Source organism: Mustela nivalis, assembly GCF_964662115.1.
Source record: "Mustela nivalis genome assembly, chromosome: 19".
Taxonomy (NCBI): domain Eukaryota; kingdom Metazoa; phylum Chordata; class Mammalia; order Carnivora; family Mustelidae; genus Mustela; species Mustela nivalis.
The window spans coordinates 4,550,644-4,568,014 of NC_139038.1; the positions used below are offsets into that span (position 1 = coordinate 4,550,644).

General features: G+C 46.3%; 2 protein-coding genes across 2 annotated transcripts in view; one reads left to right on the forward strand and one right to left on the reverse strand.

Moving 5' to 3' along the window:
- RBAK (RB associated KRAB zinc finger) overlaps window positions 1-17,371 on the reverse strand; it is an 813,856-nt gene that overhangs the window by 705,469 nt on the left and 91,016 nt on the right. The gene's annotated exons all lie outside the window — the stretch shown is intronic.
- On the forward strand, window positions 6,994-12,741 carry LOC309854222 (speedy protein E4-like; the record flags this gene model as incomplete). Its single annotated transcript, XM_082713054.1, has 6 exons — window positions 6,994-7,108; window positions 7,604-7,801; window positions 8,669-8,727; window positions 9,213-9,298; window positions 12,326-12,494; window positions 12,679-12,741. The coding sequence occupies 6 exons, from the start codon at window positions 6,994-6,996 to the stop codon at window positions 12,739-12,741; spliced, it is 690 nt and encodes a 229-aa protein (XP_082569180.1).

Consider the following 17,371-nt stretch of genomic DNA (forward strand, 5'->3'; position numbering starts at 1 on the left):
GCAGAGTGTGGAGCCCCATGCAGGACTCGATCTGGTCCTGAGCTGAAAACAAGAGCCCCCCACTGACTGAGCCACCCAGACTCCCCTGTTCTATTGTTAAATAACCATTAAACCAGACTGTGTTGCATGTCACAGGCGAAATACTAACAAGACAGCAAGGAGAAAAATGAACCTCGCCTTTTCAATCAGCTCGGCAGATACAATCCATTACATAGAAGTTCTCCAGCAAAACAATACACCTGTTTCAGGGTCACAGGACTTGCCAGCGGCATTTGGTATAAGTTTTTCATTGTTCATCCTAAATGTACCTTGTCATCTTGGTGCCCATCCGTGCCAGTTGTCTCTGTCCAAAGGAAAAAGAAAACTACTTACCCATTTCTGACAAACAGGTCCTTAAAGCTCAGAGCTAGGTGTCTAGGGCCCACCCTTAACTCTCCTTCTGACAGAGAGACATTACCTTCCTTGAGGTTTACATTTCAAAGAGATGGCTCCCAGGCCCTTAAGAACAACCATCCCCTGTTACCATGCTAGCAAGAAAATGGTTTAGCTTCTAGGAGATTTAGATACATACAAAATCCACAGAGGAAGTTTTCTCCAGGTAACACTCGTTCCAAAGGTAATAGTACTGATTTATGTAATGATGGGCACATAACCCATTCCTGATTTCTCTCACTGAGCTGTTGCATCAAACTAATCCTGCACAAAAGGAATGCTTCTCCGGAAGCTGCTCTGTCCTCCCTGGCTGTGGCTGTGTAGCCCGGAAGTCCTGCCCAGCTCTTGCTGCTAGCAAGTGTGGTCTGTGCCCGAATTCCCACCAACCGACTTCTCACCAACAGAAGGCTGGAATTCATGAGAGGTGACCACACTTCCCCTAGGCCCGAGACTGGAAAACCTCCAGGCACATTTCTTCTGTGTTCTTTTCCATTTTCGGCAGGTAAAGGAAGGAAGCTATGCTGAGCACCTTGGGGAAGACAGGCAGAGCCCCCGCCTGCCCCGTCTATTGGGTCCTGGCCTCCAGCCCTTGTCTCCCCCATAGGCACTGACCTGCTCACCTGAAGACTGGGACACCCTCCTGCCTCTCTGTCCACTCTGGTTCTCTGCCTGTGAACTCTGGCTGTCATGCCTCCCTCCCCCTCACCACACAACTCTGTCCCTGCAACTCAGAGACATCCTGGGCACCCCCAGGACCCCTGCCACATACCTCAGCCTAGATAACTCTCTGGGCGGTGAACTGGAAGCTCTTGGGGGCTCCCTCCTCTCTCCAAATGACTAAAACCTGTCATTTCATATATTCATATATTTCCCCCTCCTAGAAACTTCTTTAAGCAGGGAAGGCAAATCTGAACCCTGTGATTCTGTCTGGGCCAGATCTGCACCATTTTTTTATTTTTAAAGATTTTATTTGTTTATTTGACAGACAGAGATCACAAATAGGCAGAGAGGCAGGTAGAGAGAGGGGGGGGCGGCGGGGGAGCAGCCTCCCTGCTGAGCAGAGAACCTGACATGGGGCTCAATCCCAGGACCCTGGGATCATGACCTGAGCCGAAGACAGGGGCTTTAACCCACTGGGCCACCCAGGCGCCCCTGGACCTGTACCTTTAAAAAATATATACATATTATTTATTTATTTGACAGAGAAAGGGCACAAGCAGGGGGAGCAGCAGAGGGAGAGGGAGAAGCAGACTACCCGCTAAGCAGGGAGCCTAATGCTGGTCTCTATCCTAGAACCCCAGGGTCAAAACCAGAGCCAAAGGCAGACACTTAACCGACTGAGCTACCCCGGTGCCCCAGATCTATACCTTTTAATGTGGCTTTATTAAGATCTCTTCATTTATTAGTATTTAAAATATGAAGCTTTCTCTTTTTGTATTTGTATTAAGTACAAATATTTCCCCCATTTTGTCATTGACCTTTTTAACTTAATGTTTTACTTTTATTTTCTGCCATATGGACATAATGTTTTTAAAGATTTTTATTTATTTATTCATGAGAGACAGAGAGAGAGAGAGAGGCAGAGGCAAAAGGAGAAGCAGGCTCCCTGCAGGGAGCCCTGATGTGGAACTCCATCCCAGGACTCTGGGTCTATGATCTGAGCCAAAGGCAGACGCTTAACCATGCAAGCCCCCCAGATGACCCTCACTTTCTCTTCCTACTTTTCTTCTGTTTTGACACCATACTTGAAGAAGCCTTTCCAGCCCTTAAGTAATTTTCTAAGTAATTGCCTGTGTTGGCTCCTATTTCTCTTTAACACATCAATTTTACTATGATAACTGGCAACCATCCTCAAGATTTGTGAATCATTCTTCTCTTAAAGTCTTTCATCCATTTTTTGCCCCCAAACTAGCACATTCACGGTGACCAGGAAATGTCAGAGGCTATGAACGCTCAAGTTTCTAATCTGTATGAAAGAATTAGTTCTTCTTTGAAGCCTTGGGACATGGCTTGCTAAAATGGAAGGGGCCACAGAAGTGTGAGGAAAGTGACTGAATCTGAATTCCCTCTTATGCAAAATACTGGTTGGATGGGTTTACAGGGAAGCTGCAACAAAGCAAGACAACCCAGGGGCCTTAACAACAGAGATGAATTGTCTCCAAGTTCTGGAGGCTGGGAGACTGAGATCCAGGTGTGGGCAGGCCTAGTTCCTTGGCAGGGTTGGGGGGGGGTGCGGGGGCTCGGTCCCATCCTCTCTCCTTGGCTTGTAGCCGACTGTCCCCTCTCTATGTATCATCACACTCTCTTCTCTCTACCTGGGAGTCTCTGTATCCAAATTTTCCTTTTCTTCTTTTTAAGAGTTATTTATTTATTTTAGAGAGAGAGTGCATGACCAAGGGGCGGGCAGAGGGGGAGACACACACAGAGAGAGAGAGAGAGAGAGAGAGAGAGAGAGAGAGAGAGAGAAAGAAGCAGACTTCCTGCTGAGTGCCCTGCCTAGCTTGGGGCTCATGACTTTGAGATCACGATGTCCACCCTAAGGCTTCATTTTACCTTCATTTTCCTCCGTAGAGACCCACCACCAAAAAAGAAAGAAAAGAAAAAGAAGAAGAAAACATCACGTTCTGAGGTACCAGGGGTTAGGACTTCAACACACGAAGAGGGGGAAGGGGGCTTGGAAGGAAGCACACAATTTTATCCTAGCCTTGGCGTCCCTGGTCTTGTCCAGTTTGCTTCCTCACTGCCTTGGTTATGTTAACATGGGCAGAACGCTTACAGGTCATCTTTTCTACGTATTTTCTTTTATAGGTTGAAGAGATGGGACCCTGAAAGCAGGAGGATTTGCACAAGGGCATGTGCTGCTTTGTAACAAAACCATTACTTTCCCATTCTCACCGCCCCCATCTTATTTTATTTTATTTTATTTTATTTGACAGAGAGAGATCACAAGTAGACAGAGAGGCAGACAGAGAGAGAGAGAGAGGTAAGCATGCTCCCTGCTGAGCAGAGAGCCTGTCCCACGACCCTGAGATCATGACCTGAGCCGAATGCAGCGGCTTAACGCACTGAGCCACCCAGACACCCTCACCGCCCCCATCTTTTAGACAAGCATATTCTAACTACTCGCTTATGTTCTCCAGATTGTCCACCAACAGGAGTCTGAGCAGATGGAGAAGGGACATCGTGAACAGGACAGAGGACTTGAATCAGAGCAGCCGAGGTGAATCCTGGGGTCTTGCTTCAGTCGTTAGCGCATCACATCCCTTGTTCTAAAAAACAAATCCCAGAGGTGCCTAGGTGGCAGTGGGTTAAAGCCTCTGCCTTCAGCTCTGGTCATGGTCTCAGTATCCTGGGATCGAGCCCCGCATCGCATCGGGCTCTCTGCTCGGTGGGGAGCCTGCCTCCCCACCCCTCTCTCTCTGCCCGCGTCTCTGCCTACTGGTGATGTCTGTAAAAATAAAGAAATAAAACCTTTAAAAATAAATAACTAAATCACAAATCCCAGTCTTCTGTTTTGTTATGGGAGGGTCCACTCAGGTCTGATGGCTGAAAACATCAGGAATGGAAATCTGAATGCAAATAGGCTTCCTAGAGTTTGAACTTCTGCAGCCACCTATCACGTGTCCTTCCTGGGGCAGTGTGGGACCCGCAGGAGGTCCAGGACCCATGGACGCTGTGGAGGAACCCCAAGGCCACCTGCAGGCTCTCTGAGACCTCATCCAAATGTGAAGGTTAACAATTGCAAACAAAGGTAACAGTCGGGCCCTGCACCTTGGATCAACTACTTTTTAAAAATTTCAGTTTTATTGAGGTGTAACTGACATATAAAACCATACGATTTAAAGTGTACATCATTGCGAGTGATGTACACAGTGAAGGGATTCTAACCACCTAGTTAATTAACACATCCATGACCTCACCTACTGACCTTTTTGTGGGGTGAGAACATGTCAGTTCTACTCTCCTGGCAAATTTCATTTATGTGCTATGTTGTGTGCAGTTACTGTGTCTGATATGAGATCTGTAGACTTCATCTTCTCAGTGAAAAGTTTTCTTCTTTTTACCAGCCTCTCCCTAGTTCCTCCACCTTCCCCACCCCTGGCAACCTCCTTTTTTTTTTTTTAACCTTCTGTTTCTCTGAGTTTGACTTTTTGTTGTTTTTTAAGATTTCCCATATAAATGTTACCACGCAGTATTTGTCTTTCTCTGTCAGTCTTATTTCATTCCACATAATGCCCTCAAGGTCCATCCATGTTGTCACGAATGGCAGGATTTCCTACTTTCTCACCTCTATACAAATACCAATCTACAGCTCCCTGTGTATGGACCTCACATCCTCTTTATGCCCGCCTCCGTTGACGGACACCAGGGTAGTTTTCCTATCTTGGCTATTGTGAGTAATGGTGCAATGAACACAGGAGGGCAGATAGTTCTTTAATATCCTGTTTTCATTTCCTTTGGATGTATACCCGGCCATAAGAGTGCCAGATTATATGGTACTTCTGGTTTTTTGGGGTTTGTTCGTTTGGTTTTTTAAAATCTTTGGAGAAACCTCCATATGGTTTTCTGGGTGAACTGGTTTGACTTTATTTATGCTTGGACTGGGCTCCTTAGCTATCCGTAAGTTTGATCGAAGTGCAAAATAAAACTTGAGGCACATCCTGATTTAAAGATGTGTATTTCATCCAAGTTCATACAATGGATCGAAAGCAAGGCTTACCCAAAATGTGGACTCAATACTGGCGTCCATCAACAGATGGATGGATAAACTGAAAATGGTATGTATGTATCACTGTTCTTCTATGATTGTGAAAGGAACATGTAAAATGCAAACATACACACACACAAAATGGATATTATTCATCTTTAAAAAGGAAGGAATTCTGTCACACACTATAACACAAAGGAGCTTGGAAGACATTTTGTTGAATGAAATAAATCAGAAACATACGCATAAAATACTGCATGATTCTACTGATAGGAGCTATCTGAAATAGCCCAATCTCTAGAGACAGAAAGTGGAATGGTGCTTGCCAGGGGCTGGGGGAGGGGAGAACGGGGAGTTCTCCTTCAGTGGGTGCAGAGTTTCAGTTTCAGGGAAGACGAAAAAGTTCTGGAGAAGGATGGTGCTGATGGTCGCACAGAGACCCAAAGGTGCATACTGCTACCAAATCATACCCTCAAAAATGGTTAAAATGGTAAATTTTCAGTCCTGTTATTTTAACACAGGAGGAGAGAGTGAGCAAGATTCAGATGCACAGGTGAGAAGCAGAGGTAGGAGGTAGGAGGTTGGGAAGAGGCTTCCTCTGATGTTAATGGACAGCTGGCCAAGACCTCCGTGACGGCGTCTGTGCTCCCACATGCTTCCCACCTTCTTGGTTAAACAGATTCTGCCTTAAACGGGAGATTTTTCCATCTAGCCTTTTTGTGCATGTGGCATTTTGTTCATAAGATACACAAGTGGTCCTGAAGTTTCTGGGTCGAGAGTGATACACGGGCTTACAAATTTCAGATGCAGACTAGAGCTGATTAATTGCGATCAAGGGGCAGGTTTTGGGTGGTCCAGGGACTTCTTAAGTTGTAGACACCGTCTGATTGTGTGAGAACACAGGTACAGTTATCTACCGGTTCAGGTTCCCAAAATGTCTCTTGGGCTCAGAGATGCCTCAGAGGAGAGCGTGAGTGCTCCCCCACCACTGAACACCCACCCCCAACACAATGTCAGTAAAACATGGAGCGGAAGAAGTCTACCAAATTAAGCGATTTAAACTAACTTTTTTTTTTAAAAAAATTATTTATTTATTTGTCAGAGAGAGAGAGGGAGAGGGAGCGAGTGAGCACAGGCAGAGAGGCAGGCAGAGGCAGAGGGAGAAGCAGGTTCCCCGACGAGCCAGGAGCCTGATGTGGGACTCAATTCCAGAATGATGGATCGTGACCTGAGCCGAAGGCAGCCGCTTAACCAACTGAGCCACCCAGGTGTCCCTTAAACTAACTTTTAATTCCAACAAGTCCATGTACCTGGACCTTCTTGACATACTTATGTCTGTCTTGTAAGTTCTTACGTTTCGGCCCATCCCAAATTCCCTTGTCTCTTTCCTCCTTCTCGCACTAGATTGTGCCCTGAATTAGGAATAGGAAGGATGGAGAGAGCCCAACATGTACCAAGAGGGGAGAGAGCCGGGCATCTGCTGGAGAGGAGTAGAGTGATCCAGACCCCTCGAGGACAGTTTTGGAGGATGGTCCAAGGCTGGGTCGGTGGCTGGAAACAGCCCTTACATCGAGATCCCAAACTGGACACCAGTGTGGCAGTTACGTGTTTCCCTTCAAACTGGTTGCCAGGCTGAAATGACCTGTGACATCAGAGGCTTCCGACCTTCCTGATTGGAAGGACCAGATTCCATGGTACTTGGCAGCAGAGGTGGACAACTGTATCTTCACAGACCTTTTCGCCACTCCTGGCTTTGCCCCAGCTTGGAGAAGGGATCAAGGGCTTGTGTTCTGTCGGAATTGGCCCAGAAAGGGTCTAGGGTTTCTGGGAGGCCAGAGAGATAGGGAGAAATCATGGCTGATGATCAACCTAATCAACCGCATTCCCAGTCTGAGGACCAGAGTCCCCAGCCTAGCACCTCAGGGTACCCCTTCAATGTGGTGGATGATGAAATTCCAGGACCATCAGGTGAGAAAGGAGGAAGAGGAACGGACTTGAGAGGCTTGGCTAGTAAAGAGGAATGGGTACAAAAGTCAGGAAGGAGTGTCTGAGTAGGGTGTGTGTGACAGGAGAGATCCAGAAAGCCGGGGATTGGAGAAGGAAAGTATAGGAGTTGGGGACAAAACTGTAACCATGGAAGGAATACCCAAGAAGTAGGGAAAGAGGGTTAGGAGATGAGGTCCAAAGAGGAGGTAAAGGAAGAGAGGTAATTATGTCATTATTCCCAGCGGAGAAGTTATCTACAATGAAATTTTGAGGATGGGGGTGGTGAAACAGTGCCAAAGATGAATGGGGACAGATGTGTATCAACAAAGGAGAAAGATGGAAACATGGTTGGGGAGATGTCAATTGTCAGGAAGGCTGGAGAGAATGAAGGGGAAGTTGGGGTTTTTGGAGGGGGAGAAGGGGTGGCTGAATTCCAAAGACAAAAGCCTTATACTGTAGCCTGGTTTCTTCACTCAGCCCCCTGGGTAGACCCCCGCCCCATGCCTGAGTCCCCCACAAGGAAGAGAGGAAGGGATGAGTCAGATGAGGAGACGGACTCTGGCGCTGAGGACATCTGGGTCGTGGAGTCACTGTGTGGCCTCAAGATGAAGTTGAAGAGACAACGGGTGTCTTCAGTGCTCCCTGAACACCACGAGGTCTTCAAAAAGTTGCTTGGTAAGAAGATCTCCTCCAACCCTCTTCCATTTTCTCTTTAAATTCAAGAAGCTTCCAATGGAAAAGAATTTTCCAGTGGAAAAGAATTCTCTGAAGGTTGGTGAGCTCTCCATCCTTGGAGGACTCCATAATGATCCGTCACTGGGGACACATAAAAATGACAGAGGATTAGGTGAGACTTGGAGAAAGGTCTGTACTTGGGATGAGAAAGCTTGGTTTCAGTTAAACTCCTGAGATGTCTTAGTTCTTATTGGTGTTTTGCTTTTTTTTTTTTTTTTGATATTTTATTTATTTGTCAGAGAGAGAGAGAGAGAGATCACAAGCAGGCAGAGGCAGACAGAAAAAGAGGGGGAAAGCAGGCTCCCCGTTGAGGAGAGAGCCTGATGTGGGGCTCGATCCCAGAACCCTGGGATCATGACGTGAGCCGAAGCAGAAGCTTTAAGCCATGGAGCCACCCAGGTTCCCCTTATTGGCCTTTTGACACTAAATGTCTTTGGCTGTGTGTGTGGAGTTGGGCAGGGGGTGTGGAAATGACATCCCATCTTTAGACCCTTATGTCACTGTGGGATGAGATAATGACAGGGAATGACTGTGGTCTCCGCAGTGGCATGTCCATGCATGATGAGACAGCGTCCCTGTTGACCTCCCATCCAATCTTACAGGTGTGCTCCCTCAGCCTCCCCACGCAGGAAGCCACCAACGTTCCCTGGGCGGTGACTGGTTTTTGCTCCCTTTTGCCCATCAGCCTCACCGCTGGCCACATCCTGGAAGTTCCCCAGGAGAGGCATCATTCTCCTCTTTGCCCTGGAATGCTCCCACAGTAACCCCATTCTGCTTGTCAACCTGACCTATGCCCTCTTTTCACAGAGGATCCTGTCATTCAAAAATTTCTGGCCTGGGACAAAAATTTGAGCGTATCCGACAAGGTATCATTGTTCTCCACTCAGATATGTTCTTGCTCCAACATCTGTCCTGGGGCAGGGCGATGCCTCCAAAACCCTGTCTCCAACCTCATCCTGCCAACACTTCCCGCTGGGGACCTCGTGGTTTCCTGCAGGTCCTCTGGGACCTGAGTCCCAGGCATGCCCCTCTGGCTGTTGCCACCTTAAGTCCCTTCTCTCTCAGCTCTTGGGTGGGGCACCCCTTGGCTCCAGCTTCTCAGAGACCCTCCAGAGGCCGGCTGTCCTGAAGACAAGCCCTCAGACCAGCACAGCTTGCTATCCTGGGAGCACCATCAACTCTTCCCCTTGACTTCTTTGGTTTGCAACCAACCTGTTGACACCAAATAAGCAAATTCACCCAGTCTGTCAAAGCGGGAGAACCTGCTCCAGCCTCATGTCCCCATCCCCCACTGGTTTTCCTCGCCCAGGATGTCACCTCTCTCTGACACTGTGTCTCCTCTTGCCACCAGTATCTCCTGTCTATGGTCATAGCTTACTTCAGCCGTGCTGGCCTCTTCTCCTGGCAGTACCAGCGAATCCATTTCTTCATAGCCCTGTGAGTATTTTTGTCTCATCCCGCAGTACAATTCGCTACCTGGGTGGATGGAGGGGGAAATTGGGACCCTAAACTTTCATCTCCTTTTTTTTCAAACCATTTGTAACCGTTTATTAAACTACTTTTTTAGAAAAACTGTTGACCCCGTGTGTAAAAACCATAGGATTATAGTATAGTGCTTTTTTAGACTGTTCCTTGTAAACACAAACATCCCTGACGTCAGCCAGGAGAAGCAAACAGAAGACCCTTCTAAGAGGACAGAAGGAAGGAACGGACACGGCCCTGCCCTGAGCAAACAGACTAGCGAAGCAGCCGGTCCTGATCCTCCGTCTGTCCCCTTCCCACAGCGATACCAAGAGTAATTGTTTTCCTCCTAAGCATTCCCATCACAAATGCCTCGATTCACGCCCCCAAGACATAGCACAGATCTGTTGTGAATGCTTCCGCGGGTGTGTCTTACAACACTGTCCGGAAGCCTGTGGGCGCTAGGTGCATGAAGTCCTTCAAAGTTCTGGTCTCCGCCTCCACTCTCCAGGGCCAGTGGTGTTCTGGGTCAAGGCCAGGCTTGGATCCAAGCCTTTCGTCTTCTTCCGACTTGCTCATCCCCTTGGTGTTTCAACCTTCTAAGGACACTTCCCTCTGTTCCTATATTGCGTTTTCTGTCTAGGTAATTTTGCACCTATACCTGAGGAAAACGACTTGTCCTCAAGGTCAACTTCAACTCCCAAATCTTCAGATGCTCCCCCCTTCCCTGCCCCGCCAACCTCCCTGACTTCTGCACCGCAGCAGCACTTCTGTTAAAATCCGAGTGTCATGGAGATTCTGGACTATGGTTATTGCCTATCCACTCACCGCTCCACCCCCCTGTCCCCTTCCCCTATCCCATTAGACTCGATGCCTGCAGGATTTGTCAAGATATTACCACACTCTCAAAGACACTGCACAATTCCTTCTGTTTTGCATAGGTTTAAGTTATGTTGGGACTAGGAGGTGATCAGTATTGCACTTAAACTTAAAAAAAGGCATTATTTATTCATTCAACAAATACATATAGAGTATAAGTTATGGACCAAGGACATGAGGCAATGGGAAGAGAGGTTCAAGAAGTGCGTGTTGAATTCACGCACCCATGAACCCAGTCCTGTATTAGTCATTTGGTAGGAAAGTCATGGTTACAGAATAGAACAGGGTCAGCTCCTGCCCATGGGAGATGTATATGGCCTTGCTCTATGGGAAGACAGGTTTGTGCACCAACTCGCTAAAGGGAAGGGGTGGGTGTGGGTGTCCCCCCACAGGACATGCCCTCAGGCTTCCCATTGAGTTCCCTCTCCATCCTCAACTGGGAGAAGTCTCTGCCCAGCCATGCCTTCTTTTTTTTTAAATTTTTTATAAACATATATTTTTATCCCCAGGGGTAGAGGTCTGTGAATCACCAGGTTTACACACTTCATAGCACTCACCAAAGCACATACCCTCCCCAATGTCCTTAATCCCACCTCCTTCTCCCAACCCCCTCCCCCCAGCAACCCTCTGTTTGTTTTGTGAGATTAACAGTCACTTATGGTTTGTCTCCCTTCCAATTCCATCTTGTTTCATTGATTCTTCTTCTACGCACTTAAGCCCCCATGTTGCATCACCACTTCCTCATATCAGGGAGATCATATGATAGTTGTCTTTCTCTGCTTGACTTATTTCGCTAAGCATGATATGCTCTAGTTCCATCCATGTTGTCACAAATGGCAAGATTTCATTTCTTTTGATGGCTGCATAGTATTCCATTGTGTATATATACCACATCCTCTTGATCCATTCATCTGTTGATGGACATTTAGGTTCTTTCCATAGTTTGACTATTGTGGACATTGCTGCTATAAACATTCGGGTGCACGTGCCCCTTTGGATCACTACGTTTGTATCTTTAGGGTAAATACCCAGTAGTGCAATTGCTGGGTCATAGGGCAGTTCTATTTTCAACATTTTGAGGAACCTCCATGCTGTTTTCCAGAGTGGCTGCACCAGCTTGCATTCCCACCAACAGTGTAGGAGGGTTCCCCTTTCTCCGCATCCTCGCCAGCATCTGTCATTTCCTGACTTATTGATTTTAGCTATTCTGACTGGCGTGAGGTGGTATCTCATTGTGGTTTTGATTTGTATTTCCCTGATGCCGAGTGATATGGAGCACTTTTTCATGTGTCTGTTGGCCCTCTGGATGTCTTCTTTGCAGAAATGTCTGTTCATGTCCTCTGCCCATTTCTTGATTGGATTATTTGTTCTTTGGGTGTTGAGTTTGCTAAGTTCTTTATAGATTCTGGACACTAGTCCTTTATCTGATATGTCGTTTGCAAATATCTTCTCCCATTCTGTCAGTTGTCTTTTGATTTTGTTAACTGTTTCCTTTGCTGTGCAAAAGCTTTTGATCTTGATGAAATCCCAGTAGTTCATTTTTGCCCTTGCTTCCCTTGCCTTTGGCGTTGTTCCTAGGAAGATGTTGCTGCGGCTGAGGTCGAAGAGGTTGCTGCCTGTGTTCTCCTCAAGGATTTTGATGGATTCCTTTCGCACATTGAGGTCCTTCATCCATTTCGAGTCTATTTTCGTGTGTGGTGTAAGGAAATGGTCCAATTTCATTTTTCTGCATGTGGCTGTCCAATATTCCCAGCACCATTTATTGAAGAGGCTGTCTTTTTTCCATTGGACAGTCTTTCCTGCTTTGTCGAAGATTAGTTGACTGTAGAGTTGAAGGTCTATTTCTGGGCGCTCTATTCTGTTCCATTGATCTATGTGTCTGTTTTTGTGCCAGTACCATGCTGTCTTGATGACAGCTTTGTAATAGAGCTTGAAATCCGGAATTGTGATGCCACCAACTTTGGCTTTCTTTTTCAATATCCCTTTGCCCTCTTGATGACTGAGTGGCACTCTGTGACACTGGGTAATAAGCAACCTATGTCCTTGCTGGGAAGCTGAGCTCAGGTGGGGGAGGGGCATCCTTCCCGTCCTGCTCCTGACCAGCCACCTGATGTCTCTCTCCAGCTACCTGGCCAGTGATATGGAAGAGGATAACCAGGCCCCCAAACAGGCCATCTTTTCATTCCTCTATGGGAAGAACCGGTCCGAGCGACCCTTGTTCCACAAACTGAGATTCCAATTTATACGATCCATGAACTGGAGGACCAGGGTGTCCCGAGAAGAGTGTGAAGAGGTAGGTTGGCTGGAGGGATTTCGGCTGTGGGGCCCAATGGGAGAGAGAGGAGGTGCAGCGAGGGACATGGGGATTTGGGACCAGAAAGAATTAAGGGTCTGGACGACAGGAGGGAGCAGGTCGGGGGTCGCGGGGGCAGGGCCCATCTGGAAGTTGTGTTCTCATGGGGCCGCTTGTCTTCTAGATCCAGGCTTTTGATCCAGACCTGTGGGTGTGGGGGCGAGACCGCCTCACTCTGATGCCCTAGGTCTCCTAGGGCCATGGAGGCCTGAGGTCATCGGCCTAAGGGAAGGTAGGTTACTGTCCTCATGGGTCCAGGCACAATGATTTCTTGTGTAATGAGGAGATCTGAGGAATCCAGTAGCTGAGCCCACACTCATCTCCCTAGCCCCACACGTCAGCCTTCCATGCACTATGAGGTGGAAGCCGTACACGCACTCAGGTCCCAGCCACGAGCTGACAACCCCACAGAGCCATGACTCAGGGAGACGTGTGGAAAACCTTAAGGACCTCAGGAAAACCAGTTTGTCACAGAGGCATGGACTTGGCTGAAATAATTCCATGGAAACCAACTGGGCCCAGATGATAGCTCTGAGGAAATGTTGACTTTCTGTGAAAAGGGAGCAAGTTTCCAATTTTTTCCCCTACATTGTGTTTTTACTTTCTCTTTCATGCCTCAGAGATATGAACTCTGGGGATTTATTTACAACAAAGTAAATGTCTAACAATAGGACATTGGATGGAACAGTCTATGTATCCAATAATAAAAGATCAATATGGACTAGCTGTGTGTTCATCCACATTTGCTTGCGAACACATTGCTTATGTCAGATGGCATCTGTGAGTCCTTTGTGTCCCCTGCCCACTTCTGGACGAGTCTCTCATCTCGTTCCATTACATCTTTCCCCTCAGGTTCACAGTCAAGGAGTTTGTCAGAATGAGTGAACCTTCAGAAATACTAGTTTCAGGGTGCCTGGGTGGCTCAGGGGGTTAAAGCCTCTGCCTTCAGCTTATGTCATGATCCCAGGGTCCTGGGATCGCGCACCACATCGGGCTCTCTGCTCAGCCAGGAGCCTGCTTCCCCGTCTCTCTCTGCCTGCCTCTCTGCCTACGTGTGATCTTTCTGTCAAATAAATAAAATCTTTAAAAAAAAAAAAGAAATACTAGTTTTAGCATAGCTTAATGTGGTCAGCACATAGAGTTATAGATTTGGGCAGAGGATTAAGTAAAGATTTGGTTTAAATCATGTGAACTAGTTCTCAGTCCATTCGAGCTCCCACAAAAAAGTTCTACATGGCTTTGAGCAACAGACATTTATTTCTCATGGTTTGGAGGCTGGAAGTCTGCGAGCAGGGTGCTGGACCCTTTACAAGGTTGCAGACTAAGAGGGTTCTGAGTTATGTCACTGGGGTCTCTTTCATCAGAGCACTACTGCCATTGTTGAGGGCCCCCCCCCCCTCGTGGCCCAATCATCCCAAAGACCTCATCTTATAGCACCATCACCTTGTGGGTTAGGATCTCAAGGTACAAATTTGAGGGAGGTGAAGAGACAAACATTAGACCATGCAGCACTGACCAAATTTAGGACTAGGTGTTATGGTTAAACATTAGGATCTAGGGTTAGAATGGAGGATTAGGTGGTCTCATGATTCATGATGTTGATGTTTGCAGTATGGTTCTTTGTTCAGACATTAAGTAGCAAAAAAGGACCAAGGTGAGTTTCAGGTCGAAAGCAACATTCTCTCAAGTTTGTTAGTTTGTTTTGTTGTTGTTGTGGTTTTGTTTTTGTTTTATTTTTAAAGATTCTATTTGTCAGAGACAGAGAGAGAACACAGGCAGGGGAGTAGCAGGCAGAGGGAGAAGCAGGCTCCTCATTTGAGCAAGGAGCCTGATGTGGAACTCATTCCCGGTTACCTGAGCCAAAGGCAGACACTCAACCGCTTGAGCCACCCAGGCCACCCTCTAGTTTGCTTTACTCCCTGAGCAGAATCACCTAGAGTCCTGGCTATCAAGCAGATAACCGGGTGTGACCTTAGGCTCATGAAAAAATTTGGGGGGTCAGGGTCACCAAAGTCCAAGAGTCATAACTGAAAATGAATTGGGGTTTAGAATGAAGGATTAGAGATAAAGTTGGATTTATGAATTAGTCTAAATTCTGGTTAGAACTGACCAAGATGTCTGGAGCGTTGACTCCTTGTGATCTGACTTCCTCTCTTTCTCTCAATTTCAGATCCCTGAGCCCCGGGGAGACGCAGGTTTACAGCAGGAAATCAATCTAGACACTAACAACAGGCATGAGGAAGGAAGAGAGGAGTCTCTTGTGCAGATAATCTAGAAGAACCCAAGACCTTATAAAATTAGCTAAAGGGAATTTTCATATTGTACTCCGAGGAGCTGCGAGTACCTATAGGAGACCAGAGAAGGACAATAAGAAACCAGGCCTTTGTTCAGGATCCACCCTTTCCTGGGGTGGTACCAAAAATTATGTCAGATTTTTTTAAATTCAAATCTCGTTTGAGGTAGGAGTTGGAGATCCTGTTTTTTATGCATTGGGACACAAACAAGGAGGAGATTACTTCAAAAATATAAAACGAGAGACAAAGGATTATCATAACCTAATATTACGCCATGAATTTCATTGGTATATTTTGAAAATGTTGTCCTTAGAACTATTTTATTTATTTTTATATTTTATATTTATGTATTTATTTATAAAAGTTCTGAAATAGTCATAGTTTTCAAAACATGTTCCTACAAAGTTTTGTGATGAGATTACACCTGTAGATAAAATATTGTTGACATATTCGGCATAGGTTTTTGTGTTTTTACTATAGCTATATATCAATTACACTTATAACTAGGTAGGTGATTCCCTCAAGTTGTTATTACTGTAAATGTTTATTTGACATGTAGTCTTCATTATTAAATTGTGGGAATCAGTTGTAATTCCTTTACTTGCCTGGATGACACGTTTGTAAGTTGTTTTATGTTATTTTAGGTTATTAAAGAGGACACTGCAATGTGTCTCTTGAGGAAACATAATAAAGATAAAAGTCTTCATCTTCGTGGTGTTTGTGGTCATCTCAATGGTCTTACAGTTCACTGTCCAATGATACTCTTTCTTAATGGGGTTGTGATTATTCAGCCATACTTCTTACCTTTGAAAAATAAGAGTAAGTTTTTTTTTAATGAGGATGTGAGGTTTTTTTTTAAGATTTTATTTATTTATTGGACAGAGAGAGATCACAAGTAGGCAGAGAGGCAGGCAGAAAGAGACAGGGGAAGCAGGCTCCCCTCTGTACAGAGAACCGGATGCAGATGCGGGCGGTCTCGATCCCAGGACCTACAGATCATGACCTAAGCCGAAAGCAGACATTTAACCCCCTGAGCCACCCAAAGGCAGCAAGTGCAAGTTACCTTTTATGTAGAAAAAAAAAAAAAAGAAGGGGCGCCTGGGTGGCTCAGTGGGTTAAAGCCTCTGCTTTCGGCTCAGGTCATGATCCCAGGGTCCTGGGATCGAGCCCCGCATCGGGCTCTCTGCTTGGCGGGGAGCCTGCTTCCTCCTCTCTCTCTACCTCCCTCTCTGCCTACTTGTGATCTCTCTCTGTTGAATAAATAAAATCTTAAAAAAAAAAAAAAGAAGATAAAGTGAACACTGAGCTTGTGTCTTAAAGCAAGAAACAAGGCAAAGATATTGAGGCAGGAAAAGGGAAAGAAGGAAGACAGAGCTATGGGGACCTAGATAATCTGAAATTCACAACAAAGGCAACGTGCCTCAGTGAGAGTATGCATTTTAGGCGATGATCCATGGCAAGCAGACCCACAGGTGCAAGGGAGCACCCTTCTTTGGAAGAAGGAAAATCTACAGTATGGGATGAAATAGAACAACTGGAAAGAAATGAGGCTTTGGGAGAACTTTCTGAGAAACACAGTAAGATAGGAGGAGCTAAAGCTGTCAAATAAGAGAGGCATGGAGAAGAAAGAGTTAATGGCAGGAATCCTGAATATTGGAGGAAACCATCTTGGGAGATGGTAGCACCAGAGAATACTGGGGCTGTCTCAAATACCAAGCTTCAGTGTCCGCGGGAAGCATCCCATGGATGTCTTGGCACATAGATGCATATCACCCGTCATGAAGATCACCTGAGCTTGGTGACCAGAGTTTTTATTGGGGTTTCATTATGCAAGTGTGATTAACTCCATCATTGGCCATACCTCGAACACAGTCTCCAACTCTCTTCCTTCCCCTAGAGATTGGGCTGATATCAAGTGGTTCAAAGCCCCACCCCTGTTGGGGTTCCTGGTATGGCTGGCCCTATCCTGACTCATCTCACCAGCACAAACTCAAGTTTGGTCCACGGGGCCCAGTGTGAGTAACAAACACTCCTATCACTCAGGATACCAAAGATTTAGAGGTTCTCTCCCAGGGAGCAAGGAAGGAGAGGTATCTGAAAAATTATTTATACAACACACTGGCTATGGTAGGAGATTGGCAAAACTCAGGTGGTCAGGGAAGGTAACAGTTTGGGGACAGATCTATCACAGGAGATGTTGGAGAAGTTGAACAAATAAGGATTGAAATAATGGGGCCTCATGGGGATTTGGAATAGCTTGGGAGATGTGAGATATGTAGGAGATGAACACAGCACTCTAGAGGAACAACAAGCAATGGAGTAAAGAGAAACCAAAGGGAAAATTGTGTGTTTGTGTGTGTTGGGGTTGGGGTTGGGGTGCAGTTCTGATAAATGAGATGAAATCCTCAGCCTGGAGCAATTTCAGAAAGTGAAACCACCAAGGTCAGAAGAGCCACACGGACATCAGCATCTGATTACAGCAGCTCAAGGAGAGGGATGGCATTCAGAATTGGGACACAGTTG